The sequence below is a fragment of the Pollachius pollachius genome (genome assembly GCF_949987615.1).
Source record: "Pollachius pollachius genome assembly, chromosome: 10".
In the NCBI taxonomy this organism is placed as follows: domain Eukaryota; kingdom Metazoa; phylum Chordata; class Actinopteri; order Gadiformes; family Gadidae; genus Pollachius; species Pollachius pollachius.
The window spans coordinates 15,747,237-15,771,412 of record NC_136943.1 but is presented as its reverse complement, the minus strand read 5'-3'; the positions used below and the strand labels follow the sequence as shown (position 1 = coordinate 15,771,412).

Below are 24,176 nucleotides of genomic sequence, written 5' to 3'. Positions count from 1 at the left end.
AAATAGGTTAACATCTAAATGGTTGGCAAGGAGAGGAATTCTACACATTTAAGAACTTTCTTTTTATGCTTGTACAAGGCTGTCGAGTGCTTTATACGTCCTGACATCCATTAACTGTTTTTTAGTTTTGGGGTGCTGGTCACTTGGCAGTCATATCAGGCATTTATCAGTGATTTGCACATATTACTATGATATGAGAAGACTCGTAGCCTTCAAAAAAGCATCCACAAATAGAAGTTCTGTGTTACAATGTGTGATATGGGGTGCTGTTAGTAAATTTTTGCTGCTGAAAAACGTGCATTACTTATTCCATATTTAAAGCTTTACATTTTTTTCTATGTTTGGCAAATAAACCCCTCCAAACTGTAGCACTACTTCCATGTCACTTCGTCCCATATATAAAATAAGAGTTTTGTTAAATGTACATTCTAAATCAAAATACGTTTAATATATAAATCTTAATGCTACATCTTGTATGCAAATCTTAAACCTAAATTCTAAATCCATACAACAGATATGCTGATTCTCATATCTAAAAATACTAATTAGTAGCGACTTATTCTCACACTGCTTTCGCATCAGTCCACTGTTTCTTTTCTTCGTTTCCTGCCCAATCCAAATGATACCTTCCCCGATCAATGACTGGTTAGGAGTCAGAACCAATTAGTAAATCTGTTGTATGGTTTGAGGATTTAGATATTAGATTTAGCATTTTGATTTAGATATAAAATGTAGATTTCGATTTAGGGTTTAGATGTAGATTTAAGATTTAGCTTCAGATATACGAATGAGATTTAGATACAAAATGTAGATTTCGATTGAACATATAATTCAGATTTTATATATGTGACAAAGTGACACGAAAATGCTTTGCATTTTGGAGGGTTGTTTAGTGGCTAAATCTGTGAAAATTTCGGCAAAGCACACGCTAAATCAGAAACAAGAGAAGCATGTTTCTGTGCAGTAAAAGTTAAAAAACTGCACCCCATAGTCTGATGAGGGGTTGGGGGAGGGCAGTGAAGTCAAGAGATCGTCACGGTGTTGAGTTTCGTCGGGTAGGGTATATACACTACTTGACCTTTAAGTTCTACTACTACAGAATATAAATGGTAAATGTGTTGGGAGATGTGTAGCTGAGCTGACTCATGCATTTTAAACTTATGGGAATCGATATGAATCAAATCAATAAAACATGGCAACAAGAACAATCCAATTAAAAATTACATCGGTTATTTTTAATTTGCGAAATAAATGACAAAAGGTTTTACAATGACAGTATTCCATGACAGCTCCGCACAAAATCATATCAAAAAAGACAGGTTACCACGGCGACTGCATTCTCCAAACCGAAAGGCAATTAAAGTTGAGTTCATTCAAGTCGTCTCACTGTTCCAAGAGGTTGAAAGTGTTGAAAGAGTTGGTGATTTGGTGATTGTTCCATGTTCGGCCATGTTCCCTGTTCATCCGTGGACTGGAAAAGGTGTTCCATACATCACAGACCCCAAGGAAACATGCTCGCCAGTAAAACTATCTTTCTCCATTCCATGAGGGGATTTGGATTTTAATTAAAACTTAAATGCAGCGTGGGATTCAAATGCAGCCGATATTTGATATTTTGTCGGCTTTAATTCATTGTCAATGACGTCTCATTGAGGTTTAAAACCTTAAAAATACAAAATATTTCATATATATCCTTACAACAGTCTGTTTTGGTATACATGTAAATGCATCCAGTTCACAATCGTTTTTTTGTGCTTCGACTTTATGAAATGTTCATGCAAAAGTTTTGCATTTTCATTTTCACACAATCTACCACCTCCTCCAATAAGTCCAGAAAACAGACAGGCAAGTAGGCAGGTTGTCCATGCTTCCCACCAACGAAAGGCTGTATGTCAAAAATGTTAAAAAAAATGACCACACAGTCAGTGGAGTGATTGGTAGGGGGAAGGGAGATCGGCCAATCAGGGAGTCAGAGAGTGGAGAGCTCGACCCCACTGTCACACACCCCACTGTCATTCTGAGTTTCTAGCTTGAGATCGACGAGGGGGACCTGAGCGTTTTCGGCTGCAGAGGGGAGAGAAAAGGGAAGAAGGAAAAATGTTGTTGATTCTTTGAGCCATTTTCTGATGACCGTGTGTCTTTCGCAGATGAAATTGTTATGCAAAGGTTGGAACAATGCTAGCATAGCGACCAGCGGTAAGAGTTTCATAACCACGTGACGGCAGCGCGCCTCACCCGGCTCTTCGACAGCCTCTCCGGAACCCTCTAGCTCCAACAGCGCCCCCTCTAGGATGCCCAGCACAACGCGGTTTTCAACCAATTGCAGCGCTGCCGCCAGGTCCTTGATCGTCCCACCCGAAACCTAAAAGCAAGAACATAGAAACACGTGGTGGTGGAGGTAATTAAACAGAGGTTATTGCTTTTCATTCAGGAATACTGTAGAGTTTAAACCTTAATGTAGAAGCTCTAGTCAGTCAGGTTCTGTGTATATCAGTGAGCAGATGTGTTTGCATGTCAGTGTGTGTGTGTGTGTTTCCGTGTCTCTCTCTCTCTGTCTGTGCCACCTAATATGTGCGTATTGCCTTGTGTGTGTGTGTGTGCCTTGGTGTGTGTGTGTGTCCCTTGGTGTGTGTGTGTGTGCCTTTGTGTGTGTGTGTGTGTGTGTGTGTACGCCTTGGTGTGTGTGTGTGTGCCTTGGTGTGTGTGTGTGCCTTGGTGTGTGTGTGCGCCTTGGTGTGTGCGTCTTGGTGTGTGTCTGTGTGCGCCTCGGTGTGTGCGTATGCGCCTTGGTGTGTGCGCCTTGGTGTGTTTGTGTGTGTGTGTGTGCATTGGTGTTTGTGCGTGTGTTCCTTGGTGTATGCGTGTGTGTGCGTGTGCATTGGTGTTTGTGCGTGTGTTCCTTGGTGTGTGCGTGTGTGTGCGTGCGTGCGTGCGTGTGTGTGTGTGCACCTCGTAGCTGTCCAGCAGGGTGTGTGCGGGACGGGGGCTGAGCCTGAAGGCGTTGACCAGCAGGCCGAGACCCAGGGTGGGGGCCAGCTTCTCCCAGCCGCCGGCACCCCCGGCCCCGCCTTCCAGCGCAGCGCACAGCGCGCGCTTAGTGTCCACGGCCAGGGTAGACAGGTCCCCTACACACACACACACACACACACACACACACATTCATACACATTAACAACAAACACATAGATCTGACAGAACCTAGACAGACACCCGTTATTACTATCCAGGATACAGCTGCAGGACTAACCTTGCGGGGTCAGAGGGGTCCGGCAGACTGGTTCTGGCCTGTACTCCTTACCATTCAGCAGCTCTAGTACCTGTAAAGACACACACACACACACACACACACACACACAGGTACACTCAATGCATATTCATACAAACAGAACCACTCTGTCAACTATGTCTAAACATTTTCCAAGTTCATTCTGAACCCTCCTGTCGTTAGGATGAGACTTTATAGGAATATATTTGTATCTACTAAAGAGTGATATCCTATTGTTTTGTTATTGAACAGGGACACAACCTAAGAAAGGATGTCTCCAAAACATGGCATATCAAGAAGAATACCCAGCAACTTATTATAATCCCCCTCATTTGGAACAGCCATGTGCTGCAATATGTTACGTTTGGATTATAAAGTGATACTCAATAATTGAAATAGGATATTTTGGTGGAAGGATAGAGCATAAGCTCGTCTTCACTAAGCTCTTTAGGTTGAACATTTAATCAGATTATCATTGGAAAATGCTGCATATTCACATTGCTGCTGATGTTAATATAGTTTGACCTGACAATTTAGCTTTTTAGCATTGTTTATTATCCGCGTCCGATGTAAAAGGACCTTTAGAGTAGGGCTGCTAAGCCTGTTGCCCGATTCCCAAACTATCGTTTGCGCCAACATGAACCCCTAATTATCCCCTGGTCTCTAATTGAAGTTAGAGACCAGGGGTTTCATTCTTCACCTCTCTACTGGGACAGCCAGTGTATGGTGGTCCCTCCTAGTTACCGTGCCTCACCCATGTGGGCGCTACACACTGGTAGTGGCTGAGGCGTCATGTCCCCCACACACAAACACACTCTTCTTATGCTACGATTATTATGATTACACTGAACTACATGGAACCTGAATCTGTGTGTGTGTGTGTGTGTGTGTGTATGTGTGGACAGATTAGTGTGCAGGGCATTGTGCTGTGATGGAGACCCCCAACCCTTACCTGCGGCATGGCAGCCATGCTGAGCGGGGTAGTCCCTGGGATGTAGCCTTCGTCCTCCTCCTCTTCCTCACCCTCACAGCAGTCTTCGTCCCGGTAGTACAGAGGCTCAAAGTTCTCCTTGTGAGGGTCCGCACCTGCACACACACACACACACACACACACACACACACACACACACACACACATAAATAAGAATCACCTGTTTGTGGCAGCCAATCAGGTGTGCCGTCTAGAGGAGAGGGGGCGGAGCTTTGCCTACCTGCGGCCATGAGGAGAGCTGTGAGTTTCACAGAGCCCCGGCCCACCGCTATGTGCAGAGGGGAGGAGCCGTTGTAGGTGCAGGCGTTAACGTCAGCGTTGCCCTGAGGGGAGCAAGGCAACTGTTAGGTGAGCTCAGGCGCTGCGGTCAGTGGCTGTGACCAGGGGGAATCGGTTCTGATTCTGCTTCTGTAGTGGGCAGTGGTACTGGTGGTGCTGAGTGCGGCTGGTGTTTACCTCCAGCAGCAGGCAGCCGGCCAGGGAGACGTTGTCCAGCTCTGTGGCCAGGTGGAGGGCCGTCCTTCCAGAGCTCCTCTCGGCCGTCTCCACGCTAGCCCCGCCCCCCAGCAGATCCCTCACCGCTGATAGGCTGTTGCCCAACACCGCCAGGTGGAGGGCGCACAGCCCTGATCGCAATGAAAACAAACACACACCCGCACACATTGGATGGTGGCAACGAAAAAGTCAACATTTGATGATATAGCTCTGTGACAGTTTTGAGTTTTAAAGTGTTCAGCATACAGAGACTATCAGACGAGGTAAGACCTACTTTATTTATCCCAGATTGAAATAGGGCAAAATGCTTATCATTTGGATCAATGTGAGACACATTCCTGAACTTGTGTGTGAAGGTGTGCCTGTGCATGTGTGTGTGTGTTTGTGCCCCTACCTGCAATGTTAGACAAATCCACCAGCTCGGCCACCTGGGTGTGTCTGAGCAGAGTGGCCACCATGGCCCCACCCACTTGCTGGGACGCCAGGTGCAGGGGCGTGTTGCCGTGGCGATCCGTCAGAGTGGCGTCGGCACCGGCCAATAGCAAAGCCTCGATCGCCTCCTTCTGCTGGGTGATGACGGCCAGGTGCAGAGGAGTCTGGGATACATTGGGGTGTGGGGAAGGGCATTTGATGAATTTACTAGAGAAGAAGAATAGTTAAATGGGAGCAGTATAGTATAGTATCGTACAGGTATACTATATGTACTTTAGTGAGTCGATGGAGGTAGGGTAGTTTCCTGTTACCTGGTAGAGGTGGTTCCTCTTGTTGAGGATGTCCTCCCCAGGCAGGGAGGACAGAACTTGGGCCAGACTTCTCACCACCTCCCCCTGGCTGTGGATCACCCCCAGGTGTAGACCCCTGGATGTCAAACCAGCCATACAACAACATCCTAATTACCATTTACTCACTTTAGCAGATGCTTTAAACTAAAGTAATTTATAGTGAATTTTGAAACATATCATTAAAGTGTGTCAACTTTATGTCAACTAGACAATTCATCTAGCTTGTAGTTTTTTTAATTACCTGGAAATATCTGTAGTCAATACTGATCGATAAAGAGATTTCCGAAAAACATCCCCTCAAATAACTGATATATTCTACATGACCGCTCTCTTTGTTAACAAGAATCTTACTATGGACACTCCCAAACCCACTCGTGTCACACCGTTGCACAGAAAACGGAGCCGATTAATTTGTGAAAGTCTCTTGCCTACCAACTGGGAGGGGCTCAATCATAAGCACTGCGACCTCAAGGAACAGGGAGGGGTTGGGACCCCTAGGCGGCGGACATTGGGGTATCAAGCCCCCCTACCAGCCCCCCTGCCCCTGTGACATTTAAATGTATTCACAACATGAACAGGCCATTGCAACATGCTTTTAAGTGAGTCAGCAAGTCTGACTGTGCCTCTGCCACACACAGCAACCGGCCCAAAATGTACACTTTAGACACCCATGTTTAGAGTGTAGATATCAGTGAGTTTACCCATATACATGTCTGCATTTTACTGCTCATCATTATGCATGTTTAATTATTTGCATGTATATATATTGTCTGGTTCTAGTGTGTTTGTCTTTCTGTGTGTCTTTGTGTGTGTGTCAACTGCAACAACTGAGGTTTATAAAGGCCTCTACATCACCCGGCATTACAGAATAGCAGCCATAATAACCGAGGACACGAAAGCCATCACTCAGCCTTTTATACAATGTCAAATCATTTGTGTGCCAAACCATGCTTCAACCTCTGTGATATGGAAAGGGATGTGTGCTCTAACATTGCTGCCAACTTCCCGGACGTGATCAGGGTTGATAAGGACCCCCGAGAGGTCTCTGCTTCAGAGGAAGGCTGATCACCATCACCATAATCACCATTGATTATAGCCAGGAGGAAGCCCTCCTGGATAAAGCTGTGAACTATGAACACTTAGTCCACGGCATAACACACCTAGGCTAAAGGGGCAAGCTACCGATTTGTATTTTTGCTGTTCATAGGTGAGTCAGTGAGAGGCCTCCAGACGATGGGCATGTCAAAGACGAAGGCCGAGCAGGTTGCAAAATACTTCTTGGTATTGGCAGTCACCCGATTTGGAAAACACGCTGCAATCTGTACTGATGTAAGAGTGCTTGTTTGTGTGCAACATTTTGTGCTGAGTCATTTACTGCTGACAAGTTATTCCATTGGTTTGCATCTGCTATTCGTTATGTCCTGTGTGTGTGTGTGTGTGTGTACTGACGTGTCTCCGTCCTGGTCCTGGGTGGTCAGTAGAGGTCGCTGAGGGGCCAGCAGGTAGGCCGGGTCCCCAGTTAGAGCGTACTGGTACAGAGCCTGCACCTGACGGCTCGCTGAGGCCAATAGAGACACATCCACCTCACACACTGATGCAGCGCACACACACACACAGACACACGCACGTATCCACGCACAAGCACACACACACACAAGCACACACACACACACGTATCCACACACAAGCACACACACACAAACACGTATCCACGCAGACACACACACAAACACACACACACAAATATCCACACAGAAGCACACGCACGCACACACACACAAACACACACACACACACAAATATCCACGCAGAAGCACACACAAACAAACACACACAAGTATCCACACACAAAAAAATCCACGCAGAAGCACACACACAAACACAGGTATGCAAACACAAACACACACACACACACACACACGCACACACACACACACGTATCCACACAGAAGCACACACATGCAGATACACAGACACATGTATCCATACACACGTATATACAAGAACACATTCACATTAAACAAGACATACAGGACGTACACACGGAACACACAGATGCAAACACACGCCACACAAAAGCACAGTATTTAGTGTCATAATAAGAGCAGATAGTACAAATGTAATTGAATCTAGAAAAGCTGTACACATTTATTAGGTTATTCATTCCTAATCCACTAGAACAACGTTCAAATTAAAACAAGCGACTTTTGATGTGGGATATTTTAGAATATCCCTCATTAAACATAGGTTAAACAGGTCAAACATTAAACATCATTAACCAGAGGTTCAGATCCTTCCTGCTGTAAGCCAAACACCCTAACCCCTACACTATATTGTCGCATGGCGGTCGTCCACCGTGTCTCATAACACAGTGCCTATAACCAGTGCAGTAACAGAACTCTTGGTACCTAGGGATGCTTCCTCTATTCTGTCTTCGGCTTGCGATGCAGGGGGCGGCCGACACAACTCCTCTGTCTCCCCGACCCGCGGGTCCCTTGGCTGGGCTGGGGAGCGCGTCACGGCCCCGGGAGCTGGGTCTTCCCCGGTCTGGTGCCCCGACTCGCTGACACTGCCGCTGCAATCCTCCACTGCAGCTCGCCAGGAGGCTTCTGGTTGAAGACAGCGCATAATCACAAGGCTCAGATGCAGGTGGCTTAAGACAATATACCTTGTGGCGATCCAGGTTAGATGATTTAACTATGATGACTATCAACCACACATCCTTTTGGTCACATCATTGATCTTAAATCCCCCCCTGCAACCACAGATTCTGTGGTTATATACCAGCCATCTTAAATCTCTTTGAAAAGGCTTTCCCGTCTGTCTACACTATCATAAATGTGCAATAAACCCAATATATTATATGATGCTTTTTCAGATTCAAATTGTATTTCGTAGGGCCTTTATGAACCGTACAGTGGGTTGAAAGAGAGACGGAGTGACGTGGTCGCATAGGACCACGGGTGGGAATCAAACCTGTGGTCAATAACACAGTATTGCCTACATGTGAGCACACCAGCGGGTTGAGCCACAAGCTACTCCAGAAGTCAGATGCTAATACCCTGAAGCTAAGGAAGGACTCCCCGTAATAACCGCACTGCGATTTCAACAGAGATTGATTGCTAGGGTTTAAACGCCAGCTGAGCGACACACTGTTTGACTGGCTAACCGGTGATGACCCTGTCAATCACTGCTGCAACCCCCTCACACCGGCTCTGTTCTCACCTTGCTTTACGGGCACTGGGCCCAGAGCAGCAGAGTAACCGCTGCTGTATCCTCCTCCCCCACCTCCTCCTCCTCCGTGGTCATAGGAGGAGAAACCCTGGTAGTAACCTGCAGCACAGACAGCCAATCAGAACACCTGAAACGTTGGCTGGCTCCTTAAACAGCCAGTCGGAACGCCTGACACGTTAACTGGCAGCTTAAACAGCCAGTCGGAACGCCTGACACGTTAACTGGCAGCTTAAACAGCCAGTCGGAACGCCTGACACGTTAACTGGCAGCTTAAACAGCCAGTCAGAATGCCTGACACGTTAACTGGCAGCTTAAACAGCCAGTCAGAACACCTGACACGTTCACGTCAAGCATGATGATGGCTTTTAAAATAAAAGGTCTGTATTTGTCGTAACTATTCTCTAGATATTCTATCAAGTGTATACCGCTAGTGTTGTTAATCTTTATAATAAAAATAAATATGCAATATATAAAATAGAAGAATGAAAACAGCCAGTCAGATATACCTCCTCCTCCAGAAGGCCCGCCCACTCCCCGGTAATGCCCGCCCCCTCCCCCGCCTCCTCCTAGTCCTCCTCCTCCGCCTCCTCCTGCTCCATTGAAGTCCCCGAAGTTGGGCAACGTCTTTTGTCTCTTCCTCTGCACTTCTTCCTTGTCTGCACGCACGCAGACACGCACAGACACAGACATGCACACACACACACGCACACACAATCAAATGGAATGTGCCATAATACAAAATAAGATGATAACCATTTAATCCAACATGGGTAGGAGATACATTCATGGAGTACTCAAGATGCTGGCCAGTTCTAAGGCTGTTTAGTTGTATCGTTGTTCATAGCACTGCCTGTAAGACATGTACTTTACAGGAAGGAAGCCATTACATGTACGGCAGCATTATTGCCAGTGTTGTTGTAGTACTTCATATACCCTACAGGGGGTAATGTTGGACTACTTTATCCCTGAGTTAGTTCTAAATTACTCAAGAAAGCAAAGGTGTGAAGAAACATCTCACACAGGATGTCAACACAAAAAAAGACACTTTAAAAATGTTTGCACACGTCTAACTTATGTGACAACTTGACCTGCGATCAGTTGATATAAAGCGATACGATCAGGCCAGGGGCTCCAGGTGTGATAGTGACCAGGTGTGGTATATTTACCTGTGATCAGAGGGTAGTATGTGAAGGGCTTGGGCTCACTGGTCTCGTTGTCCGACTTCCTCTTAAGCTGGACGAAGACGGAGGTTGACTTCTGGAGATTCAGGTCTCTGTACTTCGGTGTTTTGAACACGATAGCAAACTGATGGACGAATAAGGCAAGTCTGGAGTTAGAGTGTGGTGTCTACAGGGCTATATCAGCGATTGTCAACTCATATACCTTATCGTTGGTATATTGTGTAATTCCAATAGGGTCTGAGATGCGGATGAATACTACCTCTATTATTGATGGGTCGTTCGCGACCGAATCAGTTCGAATTAACAAATCTTTAACAAGAACGAACCGAATTGATTCTTCTCTCTCGTTCCTCTTGTTCGTACTCAGACTCGACTCCTCCCAGACCCACTATTCGCTGACTCGCTCTTCGTTCACTGACTGTGAGTAGTGAAGAGGCTTAGGGCCCTATCTTGCATCCAGCGCAATTGACTTTCTACACTGACGCATGTGTCGTTGCTAGTTTGCAACTGGCGCAGAGCGTTCTTTTCCCTCCACCGCCACGCGCCTGTATAATAGGGAATGATCTTGTGCCCCAAGGGGCGGTTCGGCGAAAGGAGGAGGCGTGTTCTGGTGCAAACGTTCCCTGGTGCTATTTACAGTTTCAGAAAACAATTGCACCACAAACCAGGAAATACCTGGTTTAAAGTCAGTGGAGCGTTGTTCAGATGCTATTTTAAGGGCGCATGCATAATGTTGCTTGTGCAACAATTATTTGGGAAAGAACAGCTGATACAGCGGTAATAAGTTGTACTTTTAAATCAATGCATCTGCAAACACCCTACAGCAAACACATATTTTCTTGACATAGACATTGTGTACAAGCCCATCACTTTTAGGATTGATGAGTATTTGATCGTGAGAAAACATTGTTGTACCGCGAGTGACTGTTAAAAAGAATGAATGAATGCGGGGGCGCGTGTGTGTATGTGTAAAAGAATTAATGAAAGCGGGCGCGTGTGTGTATGTGTAAAAGAATTAATGAAAGCGGGCGCGCCTGTGTGCGTCCATCTGTTTAAACACACGCAAACTAAACATGTAATGCATAATACAGTCCATGGCAATGTATATTAACGGGGGGACACATGCATATTAGGAAACAAGTTGATAACGATAATGCATACAATACTGGTAAGAAACTATGTTTGTTAATGTATTGTGTATATCATTAAATAGAACCACAGTTACCGCATATCATATGTGTGCCGAAATTTATTTGAGGACTCAGTGTTTCTGAAGTTGTGGAAGAAAACGCTATTCCATGTGTGAATTAGGCCTATTATTTGGCCATAAACTGAGCCATTTGAAGTTTGAAATTCATGTAGTCATGCATCTGTCTCATCGGAGATTGCAAACGCGCTGTCAAAATATCAACTCGTCAGATTCAAATGCGCTCATGACTCTTAAAGTGGATGGGAGATGGCAACCTCATTGGTTTATTGCACGTTACGCCCAAACCACACCTACGGGTAATTAGGCTACTTCAGACCATCCCTTTTTAGATTTTCGCCGGGCGCAAGAGTAATTTATGCGCCGGTAAAATAGCAACATCGCCATAGAACCGCCCACAAAGCTACTTGCGCTTTGCGTTTCAGACCTTTAAAATAGGGCCCTTAGTGAGCGAGCATGCGATAATACGATTCAATATCAGTGAAATGGTAAATGCATGCTGTCTTTGTATTTTCTGTGTCATGCCAGATGAATGAAATATTTGAATGTCTCGTCAATCTGTCTCGTTCTTTCATGGTTCGTTCTCCACCGGGACCCCCACCATCATTACTAAATCAAGTCTATTATCTTGCTGATATGTTAAACATCCAATAATCAACTACACCCCCCCATCCTGCTGCGTTTGATTAAAGTTGTAATGTTGTGTTGATTGATGACCGACTTCCAAGATCATTTTAGAATGAGAACGAGGGAGGAGCTTAGTCTGACTGACTCATTCCATGATTCAATTCACCGCTACCGGAAACTCGACTGAACGAGCAAACGAACAAACGATTCTGAACGATTCTTCTTGGCGAACTGACCGACGCGAAATGAATCAAGGAAAATAATCATTAAATCCATCACTAACCTCTATGACCACAAAAAAGTTATACGATAAGATTCTCAGAATATGATACACAATACTACTTATCACCACCGCAGAAGTACTAGTGATGAGTATAGGTCAGTGTTTTTGTGTACGTGTTTGCGTTTGAGATTCTGTGTGTGTATGTATGTATGTATGTATGTATGTATGTATGTACATACCGGTTTTCTCATTTTGTTTTTGTTTTAAAAAAATCTTTTCTTTTAAAAAGCACTTATTTTGAGAGTCTCTACCCCAATTTCGTTGCACTTTATGCAATGAAAATAAAGACATTCTGATTCTGTATGTATCTATGTATGTATGTTTGTATGCATGCATGCATGTATGTATGAATGTGTGTATGTGTGTATGTGCTTTTGAACGTGTGTGAGTATAATGTTGTTTTTTTTGTTGTGTTTGGGGTTGTGTGCGTCTGTGAATGTGTGTAGGTATATATTTATTATTGTGTGTATATGTGTATGTACGTACGTGTGTGTGTGTGTGTGTGTGTGTGTGTGTGTGTGTGTGTGTGTGTGTGTGTGTGTGTGTGTGTGTGTGTTTTTGGTTGTGCGTGAGGGTTGGTGTGTGTTGGTGTGTTTGTTTTTGTGTGTGTGTGTTGGTGTGTGTGTGGTACCTGTCTGTGAACATCCGTCGGGGAAAAATCTCCCATCGCCTCCCAGGTCATCCCGTTGTCATCCTCTTCATAGAACCGGACCAGGATGTCATCTGCACAAACAGACACACAATTCACGCACACACAAACAGTAATTAAGTCATCTCGCAGACAGTTTGCTCCTAAGTGACTTTGGATAACTTCATCCAGATACATGTTATTAATGGGCAGGTAAAGGCAACTTGCTTAAGGATGTTTTTATATAAATAGATAAATACACTTTATCGTACAATAGGGGAGTCAATAGGGGAATCCAACATGGTAAAGATGTTTGTCATGCATAAGATGACAAACAGCAGGGATTTCCCTGAGAGATGAGATGAAAGGAAGGACCTTCTGCGTCATACACAATGAGCTAATAAGTAAAGGCTAGAAAACTCTCAGTCTCTTCATTTTCTTTTGCGGTGTGTCATTATTTTGATCAACATACACAGTGTACAGTGTATAAGGAATTCCATAAGAGTGTATTGAGTATTTCTTTCAGCACACAAATAGCACTCACCCTAATGTCCACTATTGGAAGAGCAAATAGCTAGATGTTATCTCTACTACCAAAGAGATAACAATAAACAACTTTTACCTCCAAAACATTACCATTAGATATTGCTAAATATGACAGATATTTTAGTAAACCCCCTGTTTCCACACCCTCTCTCACTTCCCTATTCGCTACAACTGCCAGCAGGGAGCCTCAATATATCTCTGTGACGAGAGGCAAAGGCTCATGGGAAGGGTAGTTTCATGTCCAACGCCAGCTGAGAGCCGCAATATACCTCTGTGGCGAGAGGCAAAGGCTCATGGGAAGGGTAGTTTCATGTCCAACGCCAGCTGAGAGCCTCAATATACCTCTGTGGCGAGAGGCAAAGGCTCATGGGAAGGGTAGTTTCATGTCCAACGCCAGCTGAGAGCCTCAATATACCTCTGTGGCGAGAGGCAAAGGCTCATGGGAAGGGTAGTTTCATGTCTGTTAGATCACAGATCTGCTTGAGGTCCATGGCAGTTAAGAGTATGTTGGCTGTGACAACCGGTTTATTAGCATATAGATGCTACTTACCTATCATACTCAATGGTTACCTGTTAAATCCTAACAACTGTTGCTGTGGTCATATAAGCATAAGGTATCCATTTACTCATGTCAATAATAACATTGAAAAAAAACAGGAAGCAGGAATGGATGTGAGGACTGGTAGCGGTGTGGATAAAGTGGAGCACACCTTTCTGGACCTTGTCACAGAGCAGATAGACCTCCTCCCCTCCGGTCACGCAGCCCGCCGTCCGGTCCATCCGCACGATCTTCAGGTTGGACGCATTTGGGGCCTCTGATTGGAGAGGGGAAAAATACATGGTGGAATCCATCGTCACGATGAGAGGGTCGGTGTACAGGTGAAGCAAGACGGGGAGGGTGCATTTCCCATTGATTCATTGATTTCTTCACTCCTTTATACTTTTCTTTCTCCCAACATTATAATGTATGTACGCCAGGCAAACAGTTTGAGCAGCTGCACATACAGATGCTGTGATTGGTTGGTTTCTAATTGGGCTATGCCCAGTGGTTTGGTCACTTAATGGTTGGTCTGAAGGTAGTTCCAATGACAAATACACAACATACCAACATACACATGAATGAGGTACCTTTTTTTTCTCAAACAAAGCTTAAAAAAAAAAAAAATAGTGATTGCCGAGTTTGAGATTGACGTGTTGGTACTGACTGCTGTCGTAGATGGGGTCCGACACCACGGGCTCCAGCCGGCGGGAGAACCCTCCGTCGCTGTTAGGGAGGAAGGCGGTGAACATGAGGCGCACCACGCTCAGGTCCATGTCCTTAGACTGGTGGGACGCAGCGCTGCTGATCAGACTGCGCTGGTGCTCTGGAGAGGGAACAGTAAGACGATGTCAGCAGGGCCAATGCTTATCTTCCTGGGTCAATAAAGAAACTGTGAGGGAGGGAGTGAGAGAGAGTGAGTCAGAGTCAGAGAGTGAGTGAGAGAGGCAGTGAGTCAGAGAGTGAGTGAGAGAGTGAGTGAGTGAGAGAGTGAGTGAGAGAGTGAGTGAGAGAGGCAGTGAGTCAGAGTGAGAGAGTGAGTGAGTCAGAGTCAGAGAGTGAGTGAGTCAGAGAGTGAGTGAGAGAGTGAGTGAGTCAGAGTCAGAGAGTGAGTGAGTCAGAGAGTGAGTGAGAGAGTGAGTGAGTCAGAGAGTGAGTGAGAGTGAGTGAGAGAGGCAGTGAGTCAGAGTCAGAGAGTGAGTGAGAGAGTGAGTGAGTGAGTCAGAGTCAGAGAGTGAGTGAGTCAGAGTCAGAGAGTGAGTGAGTGAGAGAGTGAGTGAGTCTGAGAGTGATTGAGAGAGTGATTGAGTGAGAGAGTGAGTGAGTCAGAGTCAGAGAGTGAGTGAGAGAGGCAGTGAGTCAGAGTCAGAGAGTGAGAGAGAGTGAGTGAGTCAGAGAGTGAGTGAGAGAGTGAGAGAGACTTATCAGTGGAGTAGGTTTAGACAGGCCCTGCCTACATTCAAACAGGCTGACAGACAGGCGGGCGTTCAGACGGGCAGACAGGCGGATTGGCCAGCGGTCAGACGTACCCGTAAGCTCCCGGGGGGAGCGGACCTCCCCCTGCATGACGTCTATCTCGGGGTGGATGGACACGCCGCTGTTGTAGCCCATCCTCAGGGCCTCCGTCATCCGCTCCTCCAGGGTCTTGTGCACATTCTTCTTGGTCACATGGAGGATGCCCAGGTTAGGGAAGCTATCGCACACACACACACACACACACACACAGACACACGCACACACACACACACACACACACACACACACACACAAGGAGATACATTAGTAATGGAGTGAGTCTTTGTGAGGGCATTGTGGTATTGAGTCTAATGAGGATGAGTGTGTCTAGGGGTGTGTGTGTGTGTGTGTGTGTGTGTGTGTGTGTGGGCTAGCGTGCGTACCTGATGGTAGAGTCTTTGGGGGCGAGGTCTGCTATACAGATGCCCTTATCACACTGTTTGCCCACCAAGCTGTGGGCGTGGAGGTGGGCCGGGCTGGAGTTAGCCGTCACCAGCTGTACCACCACGCGGGCGGGGCCTTGGTAGTTACACACCTAGAACACACACATTTTCATAGTTGATTTAAATTCAACATTATTTCACACACGCACGCACACACGCACGCACGCACGCACGCACGCACGCACGCACGCACACACGCACACACACACAAACCTGGAGAAACTGTTTTTGTCGTTGGGAACAACATTCCAACCTATCAGAACAGGTCCTCCATTGGAATTTAATGAGACAGACACTTGTTATTTGTTTGCTTGTACTTTATGGAGAAAGATAATTAATAACTCAACCATCGAGGGCAGTTGTGGTGCGACAGTTTAGAGCTAATTCACAAACAAATGTTTCTCAAGAAAGCATTATTTCCGTATTAATGTAAGCCTTTTGGTTACAATGAAAATAAAAGCAAAAAAATGGTTTCTTATTCTGCAGGCTAGGCCATAGGAATTTAACAGAATTAAAGTTATTTGTAAGTGTTCTCTGTTCTGTGGTTTCACTAAACACTTTCTCTCACCTGAGATGACTCACAATGTCACACGCAATATGGCCTGTCGGCACTCGAACACGTGCACGCACAAGGAAGCACATACAAGGACACACACTCACACTTTTTGTGAGGTTAAGAAGCTCTGATGCAACACTTTGTGGACAAAATAGCAGGCATCCTACAGACTGCAGTTAAGCTTGCTAGAAACAAAAATAGAGTTCCGTAATAGAAATGGCCGGGTTTCTGGTGAGAGTTGCCAACACACCATCCAGTAGTCCAGCACTTTACTTTATATAGTAGAAGGAAGTGTTTTCAGCATTGGATGTTTTACAGTTGAATTTGAATGTGCTTTGTCTATCTTGATATTCAAGTTTGCCAAGATTCCAAAGAAAGGAATCAAACATGTTGTTCTGATTTGTTTATCCATCTTCATCCATGATGCATAAGTCAGATGACTGCAGTTTACCAAACAGCAATTTTGGGGTCTGTCATACAAATCTGTCTTTGACATGGTAACATTGTTACTAATCTCACAAATTATATTTTTTATTAATTATCTAAAGTCTGATGGCAGACAGGCTTAACTCTGGACAAATGGGGCGTTTAACTTTCTTTGTTTCAAACAATCATGTGGCTCGAGGCAGGACTACTACTTTTTTTGGCCAAAAGTAGTAGTAAAAATCTTAAAATTAACAGGGGTAGACTAGCCACTGCATGAATACAGTAATTCACTTACAATCCCCTTCTAAAAACGTCCTCCACTGCTGTGAATGATTTTCTCTTCATTATGAATCTCCATACCGTAACAGGAAACAAGGCTTTACTCCACCCTTTCAGTTTCTGGTTTCCGGCTCGAGTTCTGTTAAGTCTGGTGGAGATTTCACCAAAAACTAACCAAACAATGGATACTGCGAATTGAGAGGTAGAAACATTTCCTGTTCCAGGTCAGTTCTACCAAAACGGGGCCACTCACATTCCTATTCTTGGAAACTGTAGCATGTGTGGGTTTCCGTTAGCTGGGTCAGATAAAGAAAATCATGTAAAACATCCTGATAGCTGCTCAGGGTGAAAGAGGAGCGCACCACAACATGTGAAAGAAAGAACGAAATAAAGAAAGAGTGAGTGAAAGAAAAACCGAAAGAAACAACTAAAGAAAGAGCTATAGAAAGAAGGAGCAAAAATGCTAAAGAAAGAATGAGTGAAAGAGCTAACTAAAGGTGGAGCGAAAGAGCTAAAGAAAGTAGGAGCGAAAAAGAGAGCGAAATAAAGATTTAATGAAAGAGCAAATAAAGAAGGAAAGAGCGATAGAAAAAGATAGCAAAAAATAAACAATGAAAGTAAGATTGAAAGAAGGGACCAAGAAAGCAAGAAAGATCAAAAGAATGCCCCCCCCCCCCCCCCCCCCCCCCCCCCCCAAAACAGAAGCTAGAGCTATACTGGGCAGTTCCCAGGGTCCACCAGTGGAAACATCTTCTTCAGTGGTGCTAAAACAAGTGGTGAGACACTGCACTAGACCATCCTGACTCCCCCCCTCCGCCCTCAGGATGTGCTCTGTATTCAGTCTATCTTATATCTGAGCATCTTACCTGTTGATGTCATGACTTGGCTCGCTTGTTATTACATGTGGGTGGACGGAAATTCCCCTACGTACAACAGCAGTGCTGGGGTGGGGGAATTAAATCCAGTGTGCACGCCTGTCTGTGTGTGCGCTATAAAGAAGTCTTTGTTTTGTGAGGTGAGGTCGCAGTACGTGTCAACCATTGATTGTTTCATGTCCATCTTACTGTACATGTTTGGCTTCAGAAATAACATAATACTTGAGTTATCTAACATGTTCATTTTCTTTTTTCCACCTTTTTTCTCTTTTGTGTCCACATTTTTGGGGATCTAAGGGCAGATTTGGTGTAGGGCTCTGGTTATTTTAAGCAGTTTAATTGGAACAGGAATTTACAGTCTTTGTTATGTGACAATGTGTTGGTCAATGATGGGGGCAGAGGCTTTCCCAGAATAACAAACATCCCCCTTACATACATAATTATTTAAGGAGAGACAAAGAGAGATTGGGAGCAGGAGAAACAGAACAACAGAGATAAAGAGAGTGTAAAAAGTGTGAACCGAAAAAAAAATAAACAGAGAGAGAGGGAGGATATTTTCGACAAAATAGCTAGTCCTCTCGAACCAAGGGAAAGCAAGCTTGAGAGAGAGAGAGAGACAGACAGAGACTGAGACAGAGACACAGACAGAGAAAGACGGAGACAAAAAGAGTTCCTGTTATAGTCATGTCATCATTTGCATACAAAGCCAAATTAAGTTACTTCCTTTTTGCAAACTCCAACCAGCGGCCTTGCTCTGTAGCACACAAGCCCCAACTAAATAGGCTGACTAGGGCGAACTTCCCTGGAATCTAGGGGAATTCCCGCCTCCGCTGGCCATGTTCGAACATGCGGGGCCTTTCGGCAGCCAGGCCAAGAACCAGCAGCACAGCATGAATCTCTTCCTGGCCCAAGATAATCGAATGCAGCAACGCACAGGCCTGCCAGTCACCAGCCAACTTAAAGGGCCAGTGAACCCAGTGTATCAGTTGGTTTTTGATTTGAATAGGAGATTAACAAAAAGAGAGAGAGAAGAATTAGGAAAGAGGGAGGCGTGTTGTCCCCATGGTTATGACCCTAGCCAACTTTGATACTTTATTTGTACTGTCGTTGAGTGTTAAGTGTTCTAATGAGCGATGTTGTATATGAAAAGCCCCACACACTGTAGCCATAATGTCATGGAAGTTCAACCCTCACTCGGACGCAGACATTGAATAAACAAAGGATTTTTTCAAAATTGCGGTCTCAATTCTGTAACAGCGATAAAATGGCATAGATTAAAATGCTGACAATCATATACGACACACTCGCACGTAAAAAAGAGCTAACAGATATAAACATCCCGACATCCTGACACACACACACACACAGACACACACACACACACACACACACACACACACACACACAGACAAAACCACACACATACAGATATGAACAGAAAGCAGACTGACAATAATAACTTCTCACATAACTGCCCCCATGAAATAAGTGAACCATTTCAACTAGCCATCTGTTCCACTTCACAATAGCCCCCACCCACACCAAAAAGAAAGTATGAAAATAAACTGACAGAAGATCGGGGGCCAGCTTTGGCAGGAAGTGTTACCTTGACGGCTGGGAAGGACTTCCTGTTCTTCTCACTGGTGGCCCCTGGCAGCCCTCCATGTGAGGGCCCCTCACACCCGTAGCGGAATCTGAAGCCCCTCTATAGAGAGGGAAACATAACCAAACATTTTATAGATATAACAACATGACCGGATAACCATAGCACACACCACGGCACAATGGTAACAATAGGTCTGTTTACGATTTCCATAATAGTCAGGTAAAGTGATTTTATGTTTTATTTATTTATGCAAACATGTACTGTGTGTAGATGGGTAGGTCTATTAGAGGCACTGCTGTCCCTCTCCCACCGTGTTCGTGTATTGTGAAGTTATGCACCAGGTGCGTTTTAGGAAGTATTGTGGTAAGGTTAAGTAATAAGGTTGTGATGTGTTGATTGATTAATCATTTCTGGTTCAAAGAAAGTATTGTGTGGTTATTTTATGGTGTAAACCTGAAATTCCTGCCTTCCTTGCAACACCAATGACCAATAAGAGAGCTCTAGGAGTAGTTGAGTTGAGTTTTACCTGCTTGGGCTGTTCAATGATCTGGAGGAAGGGGCCATCAGCTACAAAACAAAAAGCATCTCGGTAAGATATAAGAAACAGCTGGGGGACTAATACAACACTAACACTCTACTTTTTTAATTCATTTAGTTAGTTTGTTTGTTGGTAGAGAAAACATATTGACTAAAAGTTCAAATAGGCCAGAAAATCTGAATTGTTATACAGAGATTTCGAAATGAGCTGCCCTGCTCTGAAGATTTATTTCTTTAGCACCCTTTAAATACAAAGGCCAATCAAAGTGCTTTTATACAGGCATTAATCACAATTTAAAAACATTTAAAGGACAATCAATGAAGATGATTTGAAGGTCTTGTATAGATTATCCTCTCAAACTCACAGGCCCTTTCTGCTCCTGAGTCAAGGTTGTTGTTCCATTAATTAGCTTGACCAGTAGGTGCCGCCCCTTTTTGATAGCCACACCCCCTATGACACAGGAATGCCTTTCTTATCTCTTAGGAATGTGCACACTGGACCATCCTTTATATAAGGAAAGGATATAATGCCGTCCCACAATTGTAGTAGCGCACTATTCGGCTGTTCACAAAAACTATATATATATATAGTATGGTTTAATCCATTAGAAAGACTTAAGATATAACCTGTTTCTGAATTGATTTATCGTCTACTGTGTCATTGCTATTGAATACATCTTTATTTTGTTAGCATGACCCTGGTCCCTCTCCTATTGTAATATTGTTAATATTATTAATATAATTAGCAGCATAAGTATTATGTGTTGTTCTATCAGTAAAGAATCAAATTTAGCAATAATAACATGTATATGGATGTATTTATGCAATGAGAGTACTATGCGTTGAGAATTGTAAATATGAAGTACTTCCACCATGATAAGGATGACAAAGTTAATTGATTGAGATTGGTCAAACAAGGTTTTCCCAGGCTACAGTCGTCAAAAATCTAAATGTATACTTTTTGCAAACTCGAAATGCATTGCATGTTACGGTTCCAAGATTCTCTATTGTGGAAAGGAACAACAACAAACATGCATTTTCAATGTAAAAGATCTTGAGTCACTGTACAAAGAAACCACTATAATAAGAAAATTTGCCTCGGCTTCTGGTTTAACATTTATTTATTTACAGTCAGACCAGCTGGGAGTAATCAACATCTATGCTCTCTATCTTTCCTCCTTCATTTCATGAGCTTCTGGTAACCAACTGCCACTGTCAAAATATGACATTGACTATATAACTGTTAAATAGCAGGGAAAAAAAATAAAAAAATTGATCTGTTAAAGAGAATCTTCTCTGAGTGTAGGGCGCAAGGCAGGGTGCGGTCGACATCAAATGTAACCACTTTCCCTCTAGAAGAAGAAGAGATGCCGCTGTCAAACAATTACAAAACAAATCTTTGTTCCATCTAGCCTAACTCTAGCAGACTAGGGCTGACCTTTTTCAACACTGGTGACGAAGCTCCGCACTCCCAAAAGGAAAAGGAGACAAATATAGAGACAAGAACAAAATACCGAAAACCGAAAATACTGCAAACTGTACAAAAGCTTTGTAATTCATTAATAAAAAAAACAGGTCCTATGAGATATTAATATATGCCATTGGCTTTGATCCCCGAGCAGTTGAATCCCTAAACCGTAGCAGTGTAATACAGCGTGTAATGGCATGCTCTGCCATACATAATATTTGATTCCCCATGGAAATGCTCTTGCTGATACTATAGCTAGCACTCGACAGCCTCCATTAAATCAGCTCCAATAGCTTTATCTTGATTTGTCCAACACAATTAGGCGCATGATAACTGGCCTGGCTAGGTCGTTCCCTCCAATTGTGCCCACGATCTAAGAAATCTAAAAGTTTTGATTCTTTGTTCACACGCCATTGCGCATGCTAACAAACTTAGAGACTGAGACATTGAGTTAGTAATATGTGTGAAGATAGTGACTGCGTAATAGGCGGCGGTATAATTCTGAATTTTGAGTGCAGAGCAACATTTCAATAAGTCGTGAGGGTAAGTGTAGGAGTGTATGATAATGACTGGAACAGGAACGCAGCCTAAGAATTCCCTTCTGAATCAAAATGGGTTAGGGTTGGTGCTCAGACCTCCGTTCTGTGATGAAAGAATGGTTGAGAAAACTACCTAGCCAGGGCAGAAAATTTGCCCTTAACTTGGTTGGACAAGACAAAAATACAGCGATTGGAGCAGCTAACCTCTTCTTTATAATAAATGGATGTCAATTGATCGCCAACTGCACAATTTTGGAATGCATCAAGAGGGGGTGAGTTCAACAATAATCATTGATCATTTATATCTTTACAGACATTATCTACAATTAATCTGGGGCCTTTACAAAACAACCAAATACTTTGAATTAAGAGTAGAAAAAGAGCCAGATCCGAAAGGGAGTTGTAAAAATAGAGATAAGCAAACAATTCAAGCTCAAGAAAAAACACAGAAATCTGAGATCATATCCCAATCAATCAGTCTGATGTGAAACTAATTGGAGCCTTTTTTTTCTTACCCAGCAGGCCGTTCAACAGGGAAGTGAGAGTAAAGGAAAGCTATGACAGCCACATGAGTCTTACTCTGTTTTCTAATATAGCAACATCAAGAAACCCCTTTTCCTTCGAATTTCATCACCACACTCATCTCGATGAGAAAGTTCTCAAAAACGTCTGGAATCACGATGCACAAAGGCATTTTATATTGCAGAGCAGGAAACATATGTTTATATATAACTGAACAAAATTCGCAAAAAAGTGTGGATAAACTCTCACCTGTCCGCAACGCGTTGCTTTGAGGCAAGTTGTTGTAGTTAGAAAGCTCCCACATGGAGTCAGGCATGTCAAAAAGCTGCAAAACAAACACACAAATAAAAACTGTTATAAACACAGCTTTTGAGTTGCCTATACTCAGCTACTTGATGGAGCCTTTACACTACAGAGCCATTAGCTTTCTGATTGGCTCCATTCAGCCTTCATTCAAATATTTCTAACCAAGCTTGGTTGAGGAGGTTTTACCTGATGATGGTTGTTCAGGTAGAGGTCGTCTCCAGCCATGGTGTCAGGGACAGCTCAGGGATAGGCCCTTCTGCAATATTATTAGTTATTAGTATAAGTTACAGTGTAATAGTCAATATTTTAACCAAATGAGTAAGGGTCTGCTAGTTCTACTAAGGCTATAAGCAATGGTAATAGCTATAACCTAGTGTACAATACTAGTATAGGCCTAACATAGCAACTAGTCTACTAATAATCTAACCTGAAAAGCAAAGTCATATACTATATATTATAACCTATTAATGTAGTACAAGTAAGACTTTGAGTAAGGGTAAACTTAGTACTATTTATAACCTAGTAAATAATATGCATTCTAATTCGTTTTAACACACTTTAAAACATTTTTCTAAGGCTGTGCAACATGAGCGTCACATCATAGAATATAACTGAATTAGTTATGAGAGGTCATCAAGATCAGTTTTAATATTGTATTACTAGGCCTATAGTAAACACAAAAAAGTGACGGCACAGCAATATATTTGCAGACGGACCCTAAACATGGCATTGTTTAGCACCGTCTCCGTCAATAAAGTAGCTCCACATCCCGGGTGTGCGCGACGGACGGCCACAACCGCTACCGACTTACCGACGCCCCAGGATCGTGAAATATATCTCGGATGATCATTCATAGATAGAATTGTTTTTCAACTAGGCGACTGTTGTCCCCGAATGTCGCTGAATAGCGACCACTGCTAACGGGCCAGCTAATAAGGAAGTGTTGAGGAACACATTATGAGCCAAGTTGTTATGCGTATTATTCTGCATTTCTAACGAGACATAATACATTATCAACGTTACCTTTTTCAACTGGCTGCGGGCAGTGTCTGAACCTCTCGGTTCAGAATGAATCGGCAACGCAAGTCCGCTTCAGTGGTTCACTCGGGTCACATCATTGCGCCGTGGCCATGCTCGTAACGGATCGATTAAGCGAAGTCGATCAACAGACGATTAAATCCCAAAAGCACGACATGGCGCTAGAAGGCCGTCTCAATTATACTTTGTACACCATTTTCATGGACTGATAACGTAAGTGATTTTCTGGATACGAGAAACAAAGAACAACAGGTGACAGCAACCCGGGACGGTTGTGCTTGAAATTGAC

General features: G+C 43.9%; 1 protein-coding gene across 1 annotated transcript; it reads right to left on the bottom strand.

Annotated features, from left to right (window-relative positions):
• Positions 1-1,213: 1,213 nt before the first annotated feature.
• On the bottom strand, positions 1,214-24,170 carry nfkb1 (nuclear factor of kappa light polypeptide gene enhancer in B-cells 1). The gene is made up of 24 exons (XM_079744645.1): positions 23,873-24,170; positions 23,036-23,105; positions 22,793-22,868; positions 20,004-20,044; positions 19,478-19,576; positions 15,676-15,827; positions 15,307-15,470; positions 14,445-14,603; positions 13,950-14,054; positions 12,697-12,788; positions 9,934-10,072; positions 9,274-9,423; positions 8,759-8,866; positions 7,942-8,142; positions 6,983-7,124; positions 5,495-5,609; positions 5,146-5,347; positions 4,713-4,882; positions 4,477-4,579; positions 4,218-4,351; positions 3,248-3,317; positions 2,950-3,125; positions 2,236-2,362; positions 1,214-2,064 (listed from the first exon to the last, which is right to left on the bottom strand). The coding sequence occupies exons 2-24, from the start codon at positions 23,072-23,074 to the stop codon at positions 1,970-1,972; spliced, it is 2,859 nt and encodes a 952-aa protein (XP_079600771.1). The 5' UTR covers positions 23,075-23,105; positions 23,873-24,170; the 3' UTR covers positions 1,214-1,969.
• Between the last annotated feature and the right edge of the window lie 6 nt (positions 24,171-24,176).

What these genes read in the sequence shown, in the direction of transcription:
- nfkb1 (XM_079744645.1), bottom strand. Translation starts at nt 23,074, where the DNA reads ATGGCTGGAGACGACCTCTACCTGAACAACCATCATCAG. An exon ending in TCATTGAACAGCCCAAGCAG is followed by an intron (nt 19,577 to 20,003) that starts GTAAAACTCAAC and finishes CCCTCTCTATAG; the next exon opens with AGGGGCTTCAGATTCCGCTA. An exon ending in AGAGGCTGTCGAAGAGCCGG is followed by an intron (nt 2,065 to 2,235) that starts GTGAGGCGCGCT and finishes TCCCCTCTGCAG; the next exon opens with CCGAAAACGCTCAGGTCCCC.